Genomic DNA, 20,204 nt, shown 5'->3' with positions numbered 1-20,204 from the left:
ATGTATAAATATGCCAATCATGCTCAAGGGTATGCCAATCTTAAAGCCTCATAATAATATGCAAGTGCTCAGGTATAAATCACATCAATAACATATCACTGGCAGCCGGAGTCACCTAAAGTGACCTGTACGGCTGAATCTAGAGCTCAAATCTCAATCTCAATAACTAAACCTGCCCACGAGTCGGAACCACCTATAGTGGTCTGTACGACAAGCCTGGGTGTAATACATATAAACGCTCTAGTGCTACGATCACGTGAAGGCTGTGCGAATAATCGCGGGTCACCTACGAGTCGGAACCACCTATAGTGGTCTGTACGACAGGACTGTGCACCTAACTTGGATCCAAGCTGAGCGTATGGTGCGAGAGGTGAACGACACGTGAAGGACTGTGCCCTACTTTAGGCGGGAGCACTAACACCAGGGGTGCAAGTTATGAGCTCTCTAAGCACCTCTAATCACTATTTAATGCAAAGGTTAAATAACGCTTACCTGCGCCTCCACAGCACCAAATATAAATATGTATATGTATGCCACTACTAATGCATATGATAATGCATAAACAATAAGGATATGGTGCATGGCATAAAACAAATAACCCTTTTTAAACAATTTCTGGGAATATAAATGTATATAGGTAAATACGGAAAACCAAAAGCCCACTCACTGGTATGTGGAAGGGTCGTAGCCCCCCTGTCTCGAGTGCGCACGCTCGTCCTCGGGATAGGAATCACCTATATGCGAAATAACTATAAAAACATTAATTATAAAGCACATAACCTTCCTTTCGTAATAACTTCTCATACATTGCTCAAAATGGACAAATGAATATACCAACGTGCTCTACACAACCTCAGGAACACACCCATATTTTTAGAAAAATTTTCCACCGCCGCACGCGCCACCACGCGCCGGCCACGCGCAGGCACGTGCGGAGTGCGGTGCACACGGACGGCGTCAACTGACGCCGTTAGGAATATTCCGTCAGTTTTGACAGATTCCGTTAACGGCGTCAGGAATATATTTATATTTATGGTTAAACTTTGTGTCATATATTTCTATTTTTAGTTTGTACCATTTTTAATTGGCAACCCTTTTTTATTTGTACTAATTTTCTTTTTAGTTTTAATTTGTATCCATATATTAAATTTATTTTGTGCCCATATGTTTATAATTTTTATTTATACTCATAATTTATTTATAATGTACCCATTTTTCTTCATAAATGTACCACTTTGTTATATGTGAAATGTACCTTTTTTTTTTTTTTTGTAAATGTCCCTTTTTTCTTTTGCAAATGTACCATTTTTTTAAAATGTAAAATGTACCTATTTTTTAATGTGAAATCTATTTATTTATTTTATTTATTTTATTTATAATGTATACATATTTTATAATAAAATGTAACCTTTTTCAATTTTTTTGAACACTATAGGTACATTCGTTTGACATTTATTATTTCAAAGTTATATTGTTAACTGTTTTTATTTATTTATTCAATCAAATTTTTTGAGTATTTTCTTTTTATTGTAATCGTTTTAAATTTATATGGGATTTTAAATCCTATAACATGTTAAGTAATTAATACCAAACATATGAAAATACATATTACTAGCAATAATGAGGTGCGTGAAATGAAAGGATGAATACCATTAAGATTTTTGTCAAAAAATATTAATGGTTAATGATCGAATTTAAAGTATCCTTTTAATTTATAAAAATATTAAAAAAATTGAAAAAAAAAAAATGAAAAACCCAAAACGTATTTGCGCAAGTAACTCCAATTACTAGGACCCTAAAGTGCAAACAACAAATCCAACTTTCAAGTATCAATCATGTCAAATGTCCCACCGAGCTACTCTTGGACATTCTTTTGCCAACAGGAACCTCTTCGGATACTTTTGGCGACGATCTTGTAGATTCGTAAATTATGTTCGTTTACCGTACATTATGTGATTAGTTTTTGTCAGGTATTGTTTGTGTTTAATTTTAAATAAAAATATTTAAAATAATTTCTAACTGCATGATATACGATGAATAAGTAAGATTCACGAATTTTCAAAATCCTTATAAAAAGAATCCGACAAGGATTCAAATTCATTCTTTTGCACATTCCGTATCCCAAGGATTTTATACCATGCATGTGTGTTTAGCAATCATAGTACACACAATACACAAATTTTTCTTTCTTTTTTAGCAACAACCGTAACAAATGTGATAGAAAGCATGATAAATCACAACATAAGCCCATGGGTTTTTTAGTTTTTGATACCCCGCCATTACGAATGAGAAACAAAAGCGGTCCAAAGTCACACCAAAATTTTACCGTTTTTCCTCGCCAAGCGCCCAATTTTTTCTTATCATTTTCTTCGGCACCCAACCAAATTGAGCAGGGGATTGGACCCAATAATTTAAACTCGGGCCAACCCATCGACAACACTTGCACGATAGCGTTGTGCAATATGCAACATTTTAGACCTGGCATATATCACATATAGATGAAGAGACATCAAAACGTTTTTTAAGGACAAGTACGATATTCATTAGTATGAAAACTATGTGTACATATCAGAGGATAGGGTGCATATCAATGGGCCTCAATAAAAACCTTGCCAATAATTTCAACCCGTCGAAGGAAAAAAGAGCATCTCGCACGGTCGCACCAATCAAATTACACAGTTGTGCTATCCTAAAAAAATAAGATCTGAAATTACACTTGGAGGTTTCCCAAAGCAAATATGTTGATGATCTAATGTCAATCCCAATTTTGCCAATCTATGAGCCACTTTGTTTGCCTCCCTTCAAGAATAAGAAAGCTTCGTGTGGGGATAGAACACATAAAAAAGCGGGCATCTTTCACAACGTGCCCCACTGAAGAAGGATCATCAGCCTCCTCCTGTTTGAGCACCGCGACCACTAGCTGCACATCACCTTCGAATTCCACATATGTAGCAATGGGCCTCTTGCTCCTCGCCCGTTCTTGCCTGCAAGCTAAGCAAACAATTAATGCATCAACAACCAGTTCCAGAATGGATGGCCATAAGGCTCTATTCTAACAGCCTCACATATGTCCTTAAAAGTGCCTCACAATCAGTCAAATAGCGCCTTACTAGCTCCGCTGTCGTACAATTTGCCGGTTGACTATTCCAACCATCCAATATTCCGGCCTTCCAATCTATTGATGATCTAGTCTATGTTGAGCAGCCTTAACAGATGCAAACTGAAAACCACTGGAAAAACAGAAAGGATCCTCACATATATGCATTTAACTTAGATTAGTTTTAAGTAGAAACTACATTCATTTGGGACAAAGTACCTGTCTTCATACTGCCCTTGAGAACAAATTCCCTGCTTGATCATGCTGAAATGGCCAGGAATGTGTCCTTCAAACTTCTTAAAATCTGTAGATACAGTAAATATTAGACCATACATAGCTAAGAATAAAGGCTTGGACACATGTCCGCAGACCTTATCCAAAATTAACTAAATATGTATGTATATACAATTACATAAATACATGCAGCATACATATAATCGATAATCTATACTTCTACTCACTCTGAATGCAAAATCCATGCTTACAACTTCTCAATCGAAATCTAACGGATGACATCTACATCCTAGCAGAGAGAACGTTTCTTTTTTGGAAAATTATCCGTTATTGGATGAAGGCTGGCGAACAAAAACTTTTGTACTCATTGGTGAAATGCAAATCATGATTAGAAGGACCAGTAAATATGTACCAACTTACAGGCAGGTTCATAATATTCTGACTATATATATATAATAAGTTATGTTCAAAATACGAGGACCTGTAAATAATCTTGAATGTAACATAGATTGCATTGCCATGACCAAAGATAAATTAGACAAAATGCTGAATTACAATAATCAATTAACAATATACTACGGGCAATATGATTGTCTTAAAAGGAATGTTGGGATGAGGGATTTGAAAGTGCCAAGGGCTTTAGGCTAAATTAGTTCAAATTCACTACAAAATATTAGATGGAAGGATATGAAAGACTAGATGCAATGCATCAAGAAGGATTTGTAAATGACCGCTTGAATGGAGACATTTAAAAATACTTTGTTTAGGTGTGTACTGATCATGTAGTGCATTTCAAATATCTATGTCTACTGCTTTGTAGATGAAGTCCCTCATCCAAACAGAGAGTGAGAGAACTAGGAGTTTTAGCATACACAAGTCACAAGTCATGCGTTATCTGTCGACGTGATAACAAAAGTCCCTCACCTCCACTATAAGGGTTTGTGACATCATTATGTGTGCATTATCAGATTCCTTGCTTTTCTATTTATGATAACCTCTGGGAAGACTATGAAGACCCTGACTATATGAGCACAAGCATTGCAGGTGATCCGGAACGATGTGTCAAAACCTGTTTGCAACGTCTATATTAAACTCCTGAAAACAATGGTCGTATTGTAGGGTCCTCACAGAATAACCTTGATATAACAAACAAAAGTAAGGCAGACTTCCATACCGAGTAGAGATATAGAGTTCATGGTTCAGAGCAATGCCTTGAATTGGTCCTTCGGAAACCCTGAAATAAAATTAAAAAAGGAATCTTGTGACTTAATGCTCTTTTCTTAATTGATTAACACATTCACTATTTCAGCCAATCAGAGTGTTAGCCAGTCAGAACCTTGATCCTGAGTTCCAAATGCAGAATATCAAAGCCCTTCATAAGAATTAGAAAAAAAAGTGAAGAATTCAGAGAGTTTGAGCTTCACTGGTTTTCTCCAACTCCCGTTAATTCCACACCAAAATGGGAAATCTTGTTTGCAAACCAAGATGTTAAACATAATTCCACTGTTTTCTCTCTGCATCAATGAAGCAAAAATACGTTAGACCCATCATGTTGTCCTGACTGATAGCATATTAAAAATCAAATAAAAAATAGAATGCAATACATAAGTGTAATGGATTTCTGTAAATACATGTGACATATTGACAAAACTCTCAGTTAATTATCTCCTCATTAACAAGGCCATAATTTTGCCAGGGTCATACATCCATGTGAATACGACAACCTGAGTACAAACGATTTAATTATTTTTGCACCCCAAATACCACATATCCTGTGATTTCATCCAAAAACAGTTTAGAATATTCATATAAAGAACTTAGTTATGAACAGAGGAGATCCATATGATTTTACAATGAAGTCACAAATTTGACAAAATAATTCATCAATTTACAAAAAAAAAGTAAACATGTTACCACTGCAGCACTTGAAAGTTAAAAGTATCACAAGCAGACAATAGATGCCTTACTAGCTCCGCTGTCGTACACATTTTGCTGGTTGATTCTTCCAACCATCCAATATTCCGACCTTCCAATCTATTAATGATCTGGTCGACTCAACTAGTATATAAAAGCCTAGCATTAAATATGAAAATGCAGGATGTGGCAGGACATTTCCAGGATGAAAACAATGGATAACTGGCAAAACATTTCCAGGATGAAGTTCACTTAAAATCCTGTTTTTCACAGTTTGCATGAAACTCCTAGTGATTAGGGTTTGTACTGCTATCTGTAATAATGTACATGATCTCATAACCATGGTTCAGAGTTTTACCAAGAAAATTTCTAACATACGACGACCTGCTCCAACCATCCTCCATCAAAATTAGGTGAAAGTGTACCATCAATTTCTCTGCAGCATGTTTCACCCAAACAGTTAATGAATCAGTCGCTCGCCTCCTTAGTGGACGATCCAGAAGAATCCAAATAAAGGTGCTTTAAAGATTTACCATCAAAGTTGCACGTCATCATACATATAGAAATTTCAAATTAGAAAACATACCTTTTTGTCCTACTACAACTTTAGATATTCACATGATTGCTCATAAAATCCACAATGGTAGAGAAGAGTGTTCCTTTGGATCAGCTTCAAGGAGAACAAGATGTTCACAAGCTGTGACAAAGTAACCATTAGCAGATGCAAGCTGAAAGCCACTAGAAAAATACCAAGTATCCTTATATATATGCACATATCTTAGATTAGTTTATGTCGAAAGTACATTCATTTCGGACAAAGTACCTGTCAATTGATCTATCAATAAAGTTAGCAGCATGTGCTGCCCTTCAAGAACAAATTTCCTGGTTGATCCTGCTGAAATGGCCAGAATAAGTTACTTTTAAAATACGAGGACCTGTAAATAATCTTGAATGTAACATAGATCTATCAATTAAATGGCAAAAGAATACCTAAGTTACAACACTAATCAATTAACAATATACCACAGGCAATATGATAATGTAAAGTTTGGATGAGAGATTTGAAAGTGTCAAGGGCTCAAGGCTAAATTAGTTGGAGGGATATGAAAGACTAGATGCAATGCATCGAGAGGGATTTGTAAATGACTGCTTGAAAGGAGACATTTATAAATACTTTGTTTATGTGTGTAATGATCATGTAGTGCATTTTAAATGTCTATCTCTAATGTTTTGTAGTTGATTTCTAACAAATTTATCCTAAATTGCTTGGTACTATCAAATCCTTCATCCAAACACAGGGTGACAGGACTAGGAGTTTCAGCATACACAACTCACTGACATAGGACAATACAAATTAAGGCAAAACAAACAGATGTCAAAATCCAAAATGCCTTACTTCTTTGAGTCATTATGTGTGCATTATGCCATTATTAGACTCCTTGCTTTTTTTGTTTATGAAACCTCTAGGAAGACTATGAAGATCATGAGGAAAGAATATCTCTGCAAAGAAATCCAAAAAGCCCCATAAGTGAAGCATTTCAAAATTTCTGAGAATACGAGCACAAGCATTGCAGGTGATCCTGAACCATGTGTCAAAACCTGTTTGCGAAGTCTACATTAAACTCCTAAAAACAATGCCGGTATTGTAGGATTCTCATAGAACAACCTTGAAATAACAAAGAAGTATGGCAGACTTCCAGAACGAGCGGAGACATGGAGCTCATGGTTCAGATTGATGCCTTGCATTGGTCCTTTGGAAACCCTGAAATAAAATTAGAAAAGGAATCTTGTGACCTAATGCTCTTTCTTAATTTATTCATATTTGTCCAGCCAATCAAAGTGGTAAAAAGTTAGAAACCTTGATTCTAAGTTCCAAATGTAGAATATCAAAGCTCATAAGAATTAGAAGCAATGAGAAGATTTCAGAGAGTTTTACCTTCACCGGTTTTCTCCAACTCCCATTATTTCCACGTCAAATGGGGAAAAATCGTCTTTAAACCTTTCTTCTCATCGTTATCAAACGTCGATGTCAACTCGAGCTCAACCCTTTTCCATACCTCATCTAGAAAAAATGGTCCTGATTCAAAGATGAAGAAATAATGATTTATAGTGATCTTAATTACTTGTGCAAGTTTGACAATCTGGACCTTTTCCTTTTATTACGATTAACGAATATAATCCATCAATAATGATCATGAAACAAGAAAAGAAAAGGAAACGTAAGATACACTCCAGTATTCAACAACTTACGATGGAATCTGTAAGAATGCAGCAGCCAGCCAAATTCACACGTTGTTTTTGTGAAGAAACATATCGGCACCTATGTAAAGATGACAGATGCAATGAAAGATGAGTAAGCATTCCACCGTATTCAAACCACAACAGTAAGAGGAAAAACAACATCATCAAGAAGTTACCTCGTCCTGTGCAGAAGAATCATATTGGTGTCATAGCTAACATAAGCACCCAATAACTTAATTGGTAATTGTACGCAGTAATTTATGCAAGCAAACACTTGTTGCTCTTGGATGATATTGTCCTGAAATTTAATTGATTGGTGAATTAAACACAGTACATCTGACAGTAAACAATTGAAGTGAAACTTTTATAGAATCTGAATCTCGTATGTACGTACCTGACTTTGATTTGAAATCTCAAATGATGACTTGGTTGTCTATCTGGATGCAAGGAATGTGAGCTATCTTGCTCCACTCTTCTCCCGTCTTCTCCTGACACCTCTTCTCCAGAGAAGAAGAGTAGTTGATTCTCAGAAGACGGAGCGATGCCTGGCAAACCCTCTTTTGGCAGGGATTCGAGACTCTTACAGCTTCTAATTTCCAGCTGTTGAAGAGAAGTGAGGTGTTGAAGTCCCCTTCCCTCCAAAGATTTCAGACTTTTCATTCCATAGATTTCGAGAGTGTGAAGAGTGGTAGGGAGCAGCTGTTCCTTGAGCACCGTCTCCAACACATCCTCGCTTCTCCAGATCTTAAATGTTCGAAGGGAGACAAGTCGTTGCAAACCCCAGTACTCCACTGAAGGCCTCAGTTTCTCACAACCACTGATTCGAAATGATTGTAGGTTGGGAGGCAAACCTCCTTCTGCAAATGACTCAACATTTGGAAGACCAGATATCTGCAAATCTCTAAGGGCGGTGAGTGTGTGTATTCGATCGGGCAATAACTTCAAATTCTTGCATCTACTGACTTCTAAACAAGCCAGGGTGGGAGTGGGCAATCCCCCGTGGGGAAAAGAGACCAGATTTCGACAATTATAGATACCGAGATTCTCGAGATGAGTGAGATTTTCAACATCAGCTCCTTCTCCAATGGAAAGGGATTCTAGATTTTTACTGCCGTCGAGGTAAAGAGATGAAAGTTTGCGGAAAACGCCCAGCGGGAAGGACCTGAGCGAATCACAGCTATTAAATAAACTGAAATGTTGAAGGGATGTCAATTTGGCCATCATCTCATGAGATAGGAATTCTAATCTCCTGCAATAAACTATCTCAAGTGATTTCAACGAAGTGGGTAGACCATTTCTAGGGAACGACAAGAGGGACCCGCAATTATGGAGAGTCAACTTTTGAAGACAACTGCTCAAGTGCGGCTGCAAGCAATCTGTGCGACTGAAATTTTGAATCCTTAGTGTGGAAAGCGAGGACAGCGACTCCGTCTCCAGTAACGACGAGAGACCAGGGCATCCTCTTATTTCTAGATACTGAAGAGATTGTCGCAAGGATTCCGTGTTAACAATGAGAGACCAGGGTATCCATCTACTTCTAGTAGCCCTTTCATGCAGAACCCCGCAGTCGGACACTTGAAGTTTTTTCAAGCAAGGAAGATAATCCGGCAAGTTTCCCCTCAGCTTCGGACAACTCTCTAAAACCAGCTCCTCGAGACAAGGAAAGTCTGGACATTGACCTCTACCTGGACTTGGCAGCCATTCTTCCCACTCTGGCATCTCTCTAAACTCCAGCCTCTCTAAAGAACGAAATGGCTGAATTAAAGAAGTTCCATTGACACCATAAAACTCAGCACCAATACTCATAACAAATTTCATCTTCTCTATATAGAGCTCCTTAAGAGCAGGCAACTGCCCAACTGGTGGCAACGACCAACAACTACTAAACCCACTGAGGCGCATGACTTTTATGTTGGAGAAGGAAGAGTCTCCCAACCAATTCGGAAAGCTTGTTCCACCATAACATCTGATGGTCAGTTTCGCCAAATTTACAGAAGGTTGTAATCTTTCAAGTACATTTCTCTCTTTTATGGAATCATCGGCATCCTTCCTACCCCACACCAACTCTATTTCATTGAAATCTTTCTTATCCTTCAAATTGGCCCGCAAGGCATCCATAGCATCGACTACATTCTCTAGATTCAAGATAGAAAGTTCCCCTCCAAGATTGGGTAACTCCCCCAATTCTTCAATGCCACCGGACCTCGTAGATGTCCCCAACACATAAGCAGTGAGTGTTCTCAAACTTTTAAGTCTACCCATTTGCACCGGCATCTCCCTTATACGAGTTTTTCTAATATCAAGGTGGCGCAATTTAATCAGTTTCCTCATGTCTACAGGCAATTCAACAAGAGAGGAACAACCTACCAACAATAGAGTTTGCAAATTGTAGAGACAACTCACGGTATCCGGTAACCTTTTAATTGCAGTGTAAGAGAGGTCAATGTAGCGCAAATGTATGTGGTCCCCGATGCAATCAGGTAAGTGACTGATGTTTTCATATCTTGCCAAAGACAGTGCCCGTGAACATTTTAGTGTTGGCAACAAATCACTTGGAACCTTACTACTTACATATTCCCAATTTGACTTTCTTAAAGACATGGGTAAGAAGGTGCGCAGATATTCAACTCCATTTAATGGCTGAAACTTTTTAGCGGCATCAAATTTTCCTTTCAAATATGACAAATGTCGTACTCTTTTAGGAACTTCATGTGATCCTTCCTCATCCATCCTAAAACAAATTTCTCTAGACACGAACACTAGCCAAGTCATTAATGAGATCATGCATTGTGAACCCATGCTCCTCAGTTCTTGATCTTTGAATTAGTGATCTTGATACTAATTCATTAAAATAGTTCTCCCCAACCTCCTCCATTCTTTCCTCACCCTCAGCTTGTGAAATTAAACCCACAGCCATCCAAAGTCGAACTAAATTATGTTTCTCAAATTCATGGTCCTTTGGAAAAATTGAGCAATAAGCAAAACATTGTTTTAAATAAGTAGGGAGGTAATGGAAACTCAATCTTAGAGATGGAAGAATACTATTTGCTTGTGGTAGCTCCCAAAGATTGCTATTCAATATATGATTCCAATTCTTGTAGTCCATGTTGCAACTTAAGAGACCTCCAAGTGCTTTTGCAGCTAAAGGCAGACCTTTGCACTTACGTGCAATTTTTTTACCAATTTCTTCCAAGTCTGAATGTGCACTTGCATTTTCATTTCTAAACGCATGTTTTGCAAGTAACAACCAACAATCATCAGGCGACAATTGTTTTAAAGAGTGAATAGGAACAGTGTGCACGATGGATGCAACACTTTCGTTCCTTGTTGTCACAATGACCTTACTTCCCCTCGCCCCATAAGTGAAAGGAGCTTGTAGAGCACTCCAATCATTATAATTGTCATTCCAAAGGTCATCCAACACAAATAGAAACCTTTTCCCCATTACTTGTTCCCTAAGAGCAACTTGAAGCAAGCTCATATCTGACGTATCACAGGGTTTTGAAGCAATTGACTGAACAAGGGTTTTAGTGACCCTAATAGCATCAAAATCTTCGGAGACACATGCCCAAGCTCGAACATCAAAATGCTCTTTCACCATGGCATTATTGTAAAGGAGCTGAGCAAGGGTTGTCTTACCAACTCCTCCCATTCCCACTATGGGGATTACAGATGCATTGCCGCCCCTTGCATCATCAGATAGCAACAGTTTTTTCAATTTCGCTTCATCTTCATCCCTACCATAAGTAGAGAATTTATGCTCAACGAAGGAAGTTGTGGGAGTTCTTTGTGAAACCTTGCCCCCAACACCTCCTCTAAGACCGAGCACAATTTTCTGTTGTGCAAGGTGTTCTAGTCTTTGGAGTAACTCTTCAATCCTACCATTCATGCCTTGATAAAAAGGATTAAGAGAAGTAGAGAGGAAGTTCCACACCTGGGTTTTCTTAGTTGAAAATTCAGCTTCCACCTTGCTTCGCAAAACTTCAGTATCGATCTCGTCCAGCAGGTCCTCGGCATTGAAGACAGCATGTTTAAGCTCGTCAAGCCACTTTCCCACACGGGGTTTCTCAATCTGCTGCTCCTCTGCATCATCAAGCACTGCATCAAGGGCCAGAAACGTCAGCTTCAGTTTCTCCAGAAGTGAATGATCAAGTTTTTTTCCCCGGAAGAAGTCCATCAACTCCCCAGAACCGATCTTGTCGCACAACGTCTGAATGGAAGCAGACAGAAATGCCTCTCCAATCAAAGCTCCTGCCATCTCTCCTGTTTTTTTTTTTTTTCTTTTGGAACAAAGAATAAATTTCAAAGTAGTGTTAACGTGAGGAACTATAAGAGCCTTTTATGGTTTATTTTAAGCTCAATTTTGTTTCAGAAAGAGATGTCCTGATTTATTTCCCCACACCTAATTTTACTTTTCACACATCTTTTTAATTTTCAGAAGTCGGATCAAATAAATTAAAGAAAATCGACGGATAAAAATTATTAAAGATGTATAAGAACTAAAATAAGGTGTGTGAATAGCACACCCTTTTATTTTAGGTCAATAATACAGTGGGCCTCACACTTTAATCATAGTCATATATAACTACATAATTGTTTTATTAATCATAATTTCTTATATAATTTAACAGGTTGTTTTGCTTTGTTTTGGGAAAGGTGGTTTCTTAGTAGTGGGTGTGGAAATTCTGGGTTGGGTGACTTCTGTTTTATTCTTCTTGTTTGTGTTTTTGAGATTCCAAATATGAAATATTTGAAGATGTCAAACTCTTTTGTGTATTACTTTGTGGAGAATTTGGTACTTCACTGAGTAACAAATTTTTACTAGCTAATGCTTGGAAGGTTAAATTTACAAACAAAAATTTCAAAAACTAAATAACATGAAAGTTAATGATTTAATTATTACTTAAGTATTGATAAACATGCTTATTTTTACTAGTAACATATCATTTAATTTACAAATTTTGTTTATAAATTTAGTCTCTCTAGCGTCAATTTTTTTTTTTACTGCTGCTTCTTTAGAAACTGCAATGTTTTCGTATGGACTTCTTTTTCTGGCTCGCATAGGTTCAGCAATCAAGGCTGCTGGGACAATCATCACTCGACCCGTGTTGATTTCTTTGAATTTACAGTGGCAAGACCTAACTAATGGCTCTTTATGCATAAGATGGATTGTTTAGCACTCATAGCCTCGCCATATGTATTATGTCATGGGGTGTGATCCACACGTCCGATCACACCTCATTTTACTTTTCACATATTTTTTTAATTTTCGGCCGTCAGATCGGATGAATTGAAAAAGATCAACGAATAGAAATTATCAAGAAGTATGTGAGAAGTAAAATGAAATGTGTAGATAGCACACCCCTTATGTCATGTGAGTGTGTATGCATGCATTTGCATTTTTCTCTCCTTTAGAACCATTAAACAGTTTATGATGGCAAGTGTCTCTGTAATCTAAAACAAAAAACTCGGTTCGTAATCATATACTCAATCCATTATGTCTTCTAACTACTTGAGCTCAAAATTAATAGTCAATTTATGTGCCCTTGGATGTTGATTCAGTTTTGAGTCTATACTTGAAGTCACGTTCGTGTATGATTTTTAATTTAATTGGATTTGTACTATTGCCACCTATTTTCCTTTTCAATTTTTTTATATTTTTTTTATAGGTTCAACATGGAACCGTAACAGCATCATCGATTATTATCTCAACTTAATTACTTATTATCAAATATTAAATTTTATCACAAAAATGTTTCGTTGATGTTAAAAGTGAAACATCTCATATATAAGTTGAACAAATTTTACATTGTATCTTTGTTATAAGAATTTGTTTTCCAACGCATTTGAAACTTTGTTTACTTTTAGGTGTAAAATAGCTATTTTTGTTGAATTAAAATTTTCTCACTTCCTCTTTCCATCTTCTTACATCATCTCTTCTCACATTCTCTATTTTATCTTTATCTTTTTATAAAAAAATTAATATAAAATGTTAACGTGACTTAATCGTGATCGTTCAAATAAAAAAATAATAAAAATAAAAAAATAAAAAATAAAAAATAAAAAAAATAAAATCCTACTCCATTTTTGTTACTTTATGATTGCAGAGGAGGCTGAGTAGGTTGGGCAGATAGGGGTGTGGACCGACCAATCCTAGCCTATAATATAGGTCAAGTGTACATTTGTAGGGCTCTAGGCATTGGGTGATGGGTAGCTTAGGCAGAGATTGACCGTTCGGCAGGGTTGAAAATGATGGGCTATAATAAAAGCAATTTTTCTTTTCATTTTTGGTAAAATTTATCAGTGGCTTGGTGGTGCATTACAAGAGTGGTTGTCTTAATAAAATGGGGTAATTATGGCGCAATGAGTTTTGCTTTATGAGTTTTTTTTTTTTTTATCATTTTTTTTTTCATGCACTCTATATATTTATCTTCCATCATCCGCAAAAGTATTCTTCAAATTCAAACTCAAATATTTCCTTATATTTTTCGTCTTTAAATGTTAAATAGTTAGTCCTTTCGAAGTGTGACGGAAAATTGAGTTTGGTTCAAAGTTAGTTGGAAAATTTAAGTTCTATAAAAGTGATTTTAATTATTGAATTTAATTGAATTCATGAGTTTAATTCCAGTACAATAAATGATCAAGTTTTTGATAAAGACAAAATAAATTAACCAATAGTAGATTAAAAATAAGTTTACTATATGAATTTGAACCACCTTAAGTCCAATATATTGGCTATTCTAACTCTTTTGAAAACTAGTTATTTTCTTTCTCTAAAAAAGTTGGTCATTTATTGCATGGGAAATAACCATGAGTAGAAATATCCCAAGAAAAATGTTAAGGAGACTCACTTAAAGTGTGACTCTTCATATAATTTCGTCATCTCATGTGTTTGGTATATGTTTCATAATGTTGGCACTAGAATTCTACGAAAAACATAAGGTGGTGGAGCATCCATGAAGAGTCCCACTTTTGAGAGAATCTTCTTAGCATTTCCCATATCTCAATAGAATAACCAATACTTTAAACTCAATTACATGAGATGAGGATCGTACATATATCACGTTTGTTAATGCGGTGGCTCATCGGTTAGCAAAGTTAGCTTTATCCATTTGTTCTTATGTGTTGGATGGAGGATACCCCGACTTAATTCATGAAGTCCTCCTCCAAGTTTTGGATTGTAATCTTGAATGATTTTCAGTAAATTATTGTCTCAACTCAAAAAATTAAAGAAAATTCAAAGCTCATTTGAGTAGTGCTTTTAAATGTCTAGAGCGATTTTAAAGAAATAATTTAAAAACACTTTCTAAACAAGCTCTTAATGTGCCAAATTCTTATGTATATAAATCTAAGTTTCCGCCGTGACGAATGAGATAGAAAAACGGTGCATAATCACACTATAAAAAAGGGGCAATTTGATCCAGGTCCAAAGAATTCACCAGTTTTCAGATTGGGTCCAATTTTATTTGATTTTTTATTACACCTAATTTGCCCCTTGAAAATAAAAAATATTTAAATTCTTTATTTTTGAATTTAAAATTTTAAAAATTTGAAGCTTCAAATACCTTTATCTACCCGTTTTCTAATTAAAAACAGTTTAAACAACCAATCTTATAAGTTTATGAAAAATTAAAAGAAACGTTGTCGAGGTACATAAAAAATTTGTGATGTAGGTAGATAATATTAATTAATCTATGATATAGGTAGACTATGAATAAAAGCCTATCGTATAGATAGATAACACAAAATAATATGTGATATATAGATAGACTAATGAGCAAAAACATATCATATAGGTAGATAACACAATTAATTTGAGATAGAAAAATTTGTGATTTATAGGTAGATAAAATACAATTAATCTATAACACAGGTAGAATAAACAAAATATACAAATAGATTCATTACAAAAATATATAATACAGGTAGATAAACAAAGCAATGCATTTCCTATAAAGGTTGAAAAGAAAAATATGTATAATCCAAGTTCAAACTAAAAATTAGGAAGAAATTAATAGTGCACGCATGAAACTCATTTTCATGGCAATGTTCCCAATCAAAATGACCTAACTAGTGCTATTGTGGGAGGACCTGGTGGGGATGAAAAGTAGGAAGATGCAAGATTTGATGCTACAAAACCAAAACCAACCACGTACATCAACCCACCTTTTGTTGGTGTATTCGCATACTTCAAAGCTCTATACCACCGAAAAAAATTAGAAATTGTTACCTTGTATTTCAAAAAGGAGGAAGAAATCATAAGAGCTTGAAAGAAGAAGAATGAACAAGAAGGAAGGGGATCGGAGAACACAGCACAAATTGTATACGGGAGTTATGGAAGAAGAGATATACTTTAAAACTAATTCTACAAGTAGGGGATTATTTAAAGATAAATAATCAATTATACTACTTTATACCTATAAAGCAGATATATTCTACTTACTCTATAGAAAGACAAAATTATTTTCTACGTCTACCTATGTATTAGGTATATAAACAAAATAAATAAAGTGCATTTGCTATGACGTTTTTACTTATAAAAAGAAAAGTTCATATAAACAAACAATAAACTAAGAAAGAAATTAATAGTGAGAGCCTACAATTATATATACACACCAACACGCACGGTTATGGTTTAGAAGGCTTTCTTCCTAGCCCTGTGGATAAATGTTCCAACATGAACACACATGGTTATGGGTTCCAAGGAGGAAGAAGATCACCACGCATAAAAATAATACTGTTTGTAGGGGAGTTATGAGGAAGAAGAGATAATATTATTTCAAACTAATCCTACAATTATGGGATTACTTTAATGATAAATAATCAATTATAATTAATTTTATAATACAAGTAAATCTAGAATTAAAAGATAATGTTAATAGAGGAGTAATTTTGACAAAAAATGATAATAAAATGACGTGGACAATGAGTCACTGGACTTAAACCAATAATTAAATAAAATTGGACTATATCTAGTAATTGCTTACAAATTTGGACTTATTTCAAGTTTCCCCTATAAAAAATCACAGCTCACACACATTTTTTTTTTAAGTTTTCTTTAGCACCCAATCAAATTGAGCAGGGACCTGGACCCAATAATTTAAACTTGGGCAGCCCATCGATAACGCTTGCACAATACCGTAGTGCAATTAGCAACATTTGATGTAGCAGACATCAACATTTATGAATAGACATCAAAACGTATTAACTTAAAAACAAAGCTCATACCAAAATGTCTTCGGAAATTACAATACTAGACATCAAAACGTATTAACTTCAAAACAAAAAGAAAAATATTCACACACGAATTTTCTCGTTCTGAACACACTTATGATTATGTTCCTTGATTGATTATCTTTTGACTGTTTCGATCCAAAAGTCAAAAACAAGCAGGGAGCGTGCGGGAAGATCAAGGGTGTGCACGAATCACTTCCCCAGACTTATGATCCAACTATTCAGAAGTTGGCCAACTTCTGAAGATGGCTTCGTCCTCCGAGGGCAGTGCCACACACAGAAATCCGAAGTAGGAAATTGGATGTAAACCTACTTTGTCTTCTGATGGCTAAAAACTCTAATTAGTTTCAGGACATGAGCTCCATGTTTTCTTCAATGCTTTCGCAGGGTCTAGGGCGTTTTATTCATTGCTTTCAGGAGTCTGGGGGACCTGCAAGTTCTCTTCATTGTTCGCAACCAAGTTCTGGAGGGCCTCTGGCTCCTCGCCCATTCATGCCTGCAAGCTAAGCAAATGATTAATGCATGAACAACCAGTTTCCAGAATGCATGGCCATAAGGCTGTATTTTAACAGCCTCACATATTTCCTGGCTATGACATAAGTAAAAAATTTCTTTTCGGGAGTGAAATTCAATTAAAGTGCCACTTTTCCTGGTATAATTAATGAACCTCCTACTGATTAGGACTACCATGGTTCAGAGTTGTTACCAAGAAAATTTCTATCATATGACGGCCTGCTCCAACCCTCCTCGACCAAAAGTAAGCTACACCGTATCATCAATTTCTCCACGGCATCTTCCTCTAGAACAGTTAATGAATCAGATGGTCGCCTTGCCTCTGTGATGGACGACCCTGCAGTATCAGATAATAATAATCTGTAATTCAACCACAAATACAGTAACAATTTGTTACTCGCTCAAAATATATACATCAATTGCATTAAGAGTAAACATGTTACCACTGCAAGGAAACCGTGCTCTCATTTTTGTGAGTGGTCATCGTCACCACTGCTCTCTTCAACCAACGCCAAGATGCCAGTGACATCAAGGGAAGATGTTAAACATCATTCCGCTGTTTTCTCTCTGCAGCAATGAAGTGGCATACGTTAGTCCCATCATGTTGTCCTGACTGATAAAATATTTGAATGCAATATACAATAAGTGTGATGGGTTTCTGAAATACATGTGACATATTGACAAAACCCTTTTTAATTATTCCCTCACTAACTAGGGGATAATTTAGCTAGGATCATATCCATGTGAATACGACAACCTGAGTACAAACAATCTGATTGATTTCGCATCCCAAAAAAACCACAAATCTTATGATTTCATCCGAAAACAGTCCATAATATTCATTTAAAGAACTTAATTATAAACAAAGGAGATCCATACGAATTTATAATGAAGCAAAATCTGACAAAATAATTCATCAATTTACACAAGAGTAAACATGTTACCGCTGCAGCACCTGAATGTTAAAAGTATCACAAGACACCTTACTAGCTCTGCTGTCGTCCATTTTGCCAGTTGATTCTTCCAACAATTCAATATTCCGGCCTTCCAATCTATTGATGGTCTGGTCGACTCAACTAGTAAATAAAAGCCAGGCATTAATTATGAAACTGCAGAATGTGGCAGGACTTATATCTCTGGTTTTGTTCATCTTGTTATATATATAGAGGTAGAAAACACTCCTTAGCTGACAAAACATTCCCTGGATGAAGTTCACTTAAAGTCCCGTTTTTCCCAGTTTGTATGAAACTCCTACTGATTAGGGTTCGCACTGCTATATGCAATAATGTAAATGGTCACACAACTATGGTTCAGAGCTGTTACCAAGAAAATTTCTAACATATGACAGCCTGCTCCAACCATCCACCATCAAAATTAGGATAAGGCGTATCATCAATTTCTCTGCGGCATCTTCCACAAAAACAGTTAAATGAATCAGACAGTCGCCTCTGTAGTGGATGATCCTGAAGAATCCAAATAAAGGTACTTTAATAGATTTTTTTATCAAAGTAGCATGTCATCATACATATAGAAATTAGAAAACGTACCTTTTTGTCCAGCTACAACCTTAGATATTCAAGTGATTGCTCATAAAATCCACAATGGTAGACAAGAATGCTATAATCTCTTAATTCCTTCGGATAAGCTTCTAGGAGAATAAGATGCCCACAAGCTGTGACAAAGTAGCCTTAACAGATGCAAACTGAAAACCACTGAGAAAATACAAAGTATCCTTATATATGTGCACTACGAAGTACCTGTCCTTTATGTTTCATCTATCAATAAAGTTAGCAGCATGTGCTGCCCTCAAGAATAAATTCCCCGGTTGATCATGCTGAAATGGCCAGAATAAGTTACTTTCAAAATGCGAGGACCTGTAAATAATCTTGAATGTAACATAGATCCATCAATTAAATGGCAAAGGAATACCTAAACTACAAGAATAAGCAATTAACAATATACCACAGGCAACATGATTCTCTTAAATGGAACATCTGGATGATGGATTTGAAAGTGCCAAGGGCTTAAGGCCAAATTAGTTAAAACTCACTACAAAAGATTAGATAGAGGCATACGAAAGACTAGATGCAATGTATCGAGAGGGGTTTGTAAATGACTGCACGAAAGGAGACATTTATAAATAGTTTGTTTATGTTATAATGATCACCTAGTGCATTTCAAATATCTATACCTAATGTTTTGTAGTTGATTTCTAACTAGCTTATCCTAGTTTATGTTATATATATGCACTTAAGTTGGATTAGTTTTAAGTAGAAACTACATTCACTTCGGACAAAGTACCTGTCTTCATTTACACTTGATCTATCAATAAATTTAGCAGCACCTGCTGCCCTCAAGAAAAAATTCCCTGGTTGATCATGCTGAAATGGGCCAGGATGCGCCCTTCAATTTTTTTGGATCTGTACAAATAGTAAACTATGAGACCAGATACAGCTAAGATTAATGCCTTGTACACATGTCCGAAGATCAAATATGCATGTAAATAAATTACATAAAGACAATGTCACTCACAAACAAATGTCACTCACAAACCCATGCTTACAACTGCTCAATTGAAATCTACTGGTTGACATTTACATCCTAGCGCATAGAACGTTTCATTTTTGAAAACTTATTAGCTGTTGGATGAAGGCTGGTGAACAAAAGCTTTTCTACTCATTGGTGAATTGTAAATCATGATTAGGAGGACCTGTAGATATGGTACCAACTCATGTCCATATCCATAATATCTGACAACATATATCGTACCAACTTATAAGCAGGTTCATAATATTCTGACTAAAGATAAATTAGAAACAATGGGGAACGAAAAGGTTGTTCACTCTTCAATTAAATGTCAAATGAATACCTAAATTACAAGAGTAATCAAATAACAATATACCACAGGCAACATGATTCTCTTAAATGGAACGTGTGGATGAGGGATTTGAAAGTGCCAAGCGCGGGCTTA

General features: G+C 35.9%; 3 protein-coding genes across 26 annotated transcripts in view; all 3 read right to left on the bottom strand.

The window, feature by feature from the left end:
* Positions 1-2,499: 2,499 nt before the first annotated feature.
* On the bottom strand, positions 2,500-10,223 carry LOC103961840 (putative disease resistance protein At3g14460). Of its 19 annotated transcripts, XM_048570172.1 has the most exons (15): positions 7,881-10,223; positions 7,663-7,784; positions 7,496-7,565; positions 7,182-7,322; positions 6,912-7,007; positions 6,642-6,745; positions 6,069-6,140; positions 5,832-5,942; positions 5,604-5,681; positions 5,299-5,389; positions 4,668-4,845; positions 4,506-4,565; positions 4,256-4,400; positions 3,317-3,401; positions 2,500-3,230 (listed from the first exon to the last, which is right to left on the bottom strand). In XM_048570172.1, exons 1-2 carry the CDS (start codon positions 10,214-10,216, stop codon positions 7,745-7,747), a joined length of 2,376 nt encoding a protein of 791 aa, XP_048426129.1. In that variant the 5' UTR covers positions 10,217-10,223; the 3' UTR covers positions 2,500-3,230; positions 3,317-3,401; positions 4,256-4,400; positions 4,506-4,565; positions 4,668-4,845; positions 5,299-5,389; positions 5,604-5,681; positions 5,832-5,942; positions 6,069-6,140; positions 6,642-6,745; positions 6,912-7,007; positions 7,182-7,322; positions 7,496-7,565; positions 7,663-7,744. The 19 variants fall into 19 exon arrangements, with proteins under 19 accessions (XP_048426129.1, XP_048426131.1, XP_048426118.1 ...); XM_048570174.1 differs by having other exon boundaries at positions 2,500-2,991; positions 3,111-3,230; positions 4,668-5,681; XM_048570161.1 differs by having other exon boundaries at positions 4,963-5,681.
* On the bottom strand, positions 10,206-11,837 carry LOC125470717 (putative disease resistance RPP13-like protein 1). The gene has a single exon (XM_048570177.1). It carries the CDS (start codon positions 11,742-11,744, stop codon positions 10,233-10,235), a length of 1,512 nt encoding a protein of 503 aa, XP_048426134.1. The 5' UTR covers positions 11,745-11,837; the 3' UTR covers positions 10,206-10,232.
* A 4,837-nt stretch (positions 11,838-16,674) lies between these two features.
* The window catches only part of LOC125470712 (putative disease resistance protein At3g14460), a 49,835-nt gene continuing 46,305 nt past the window's right edge, over positions 16,675-20,204 (bottom strand). For 5 of the 6 annotated variants that reach the window (XM_048570152.1, XM_048570148.1, XM_048570150.1 and 2 more), the window contains 6 exons: positions 18,781-19,107; positions 18,557-18,696; positions 18,189-18,309; positions 17,677-17,800; positions 17,427-17,570; positions 16,675-17,216 (listed from right to left, as the gene is read on the bottom strand). The gene's annotated coding sequence lies outside the window, so the exon portion shown is untranslated. The remainder of the gene's footprint in view (positions 17,217-17,426; positions 17,571-17,676; positions 17,801-18,188; positions 18,310-18,556; positions 18,697-18,780; positions 19,108-20,204) is intronic. The other variant, XM_048570153.1, reaches the window with a different exon arrangement.

Source organism: the organism of the source record quoted next, unplaced genomic scaffold (genome assembly GCF_019419815.1).
Source record: "Pyrus x bretschneideri cultivar Hongxiangsu unplaced genomic scaffold, Pyrus_bretschneideri_v1 Contig52, whole genome shotgun sequence".
NCBI lineage: Eukaryota > Viridiplantae > Streptophyta > Magnoliopsida > Rosales > Rosaceae > Pyrus > Pyrus x bretschneideri.
The sequence above is the reverse complement of the archived record's forward strand: the minus strand, read 5'-3'. Positions and strand labels throughout refer to the sequence as shown.

Coding starts and splice junctions, on each gene's coding strand:
- LOC125470717 (XM_048570177.1), bottom strand. CDS start 11,744: ATGGCAGGAGCTTTGATTGGAGAGGCATTTCTGTCTGCTTCCATTCAG.
- LOC103961840 (XM_048570160.1), bottom strand. CDS start 10,216: ATGGATGAGGAAGGATCACATGAAGTTCCTAAAAGAGTACGACATTTG. Junction 7,785..7,880: donor AGATTTCAAATCAAAGTCAG/GTACGTACATAC, acceptor ATTAAATTTCAG/GACAATATCATCCAAGAGCA.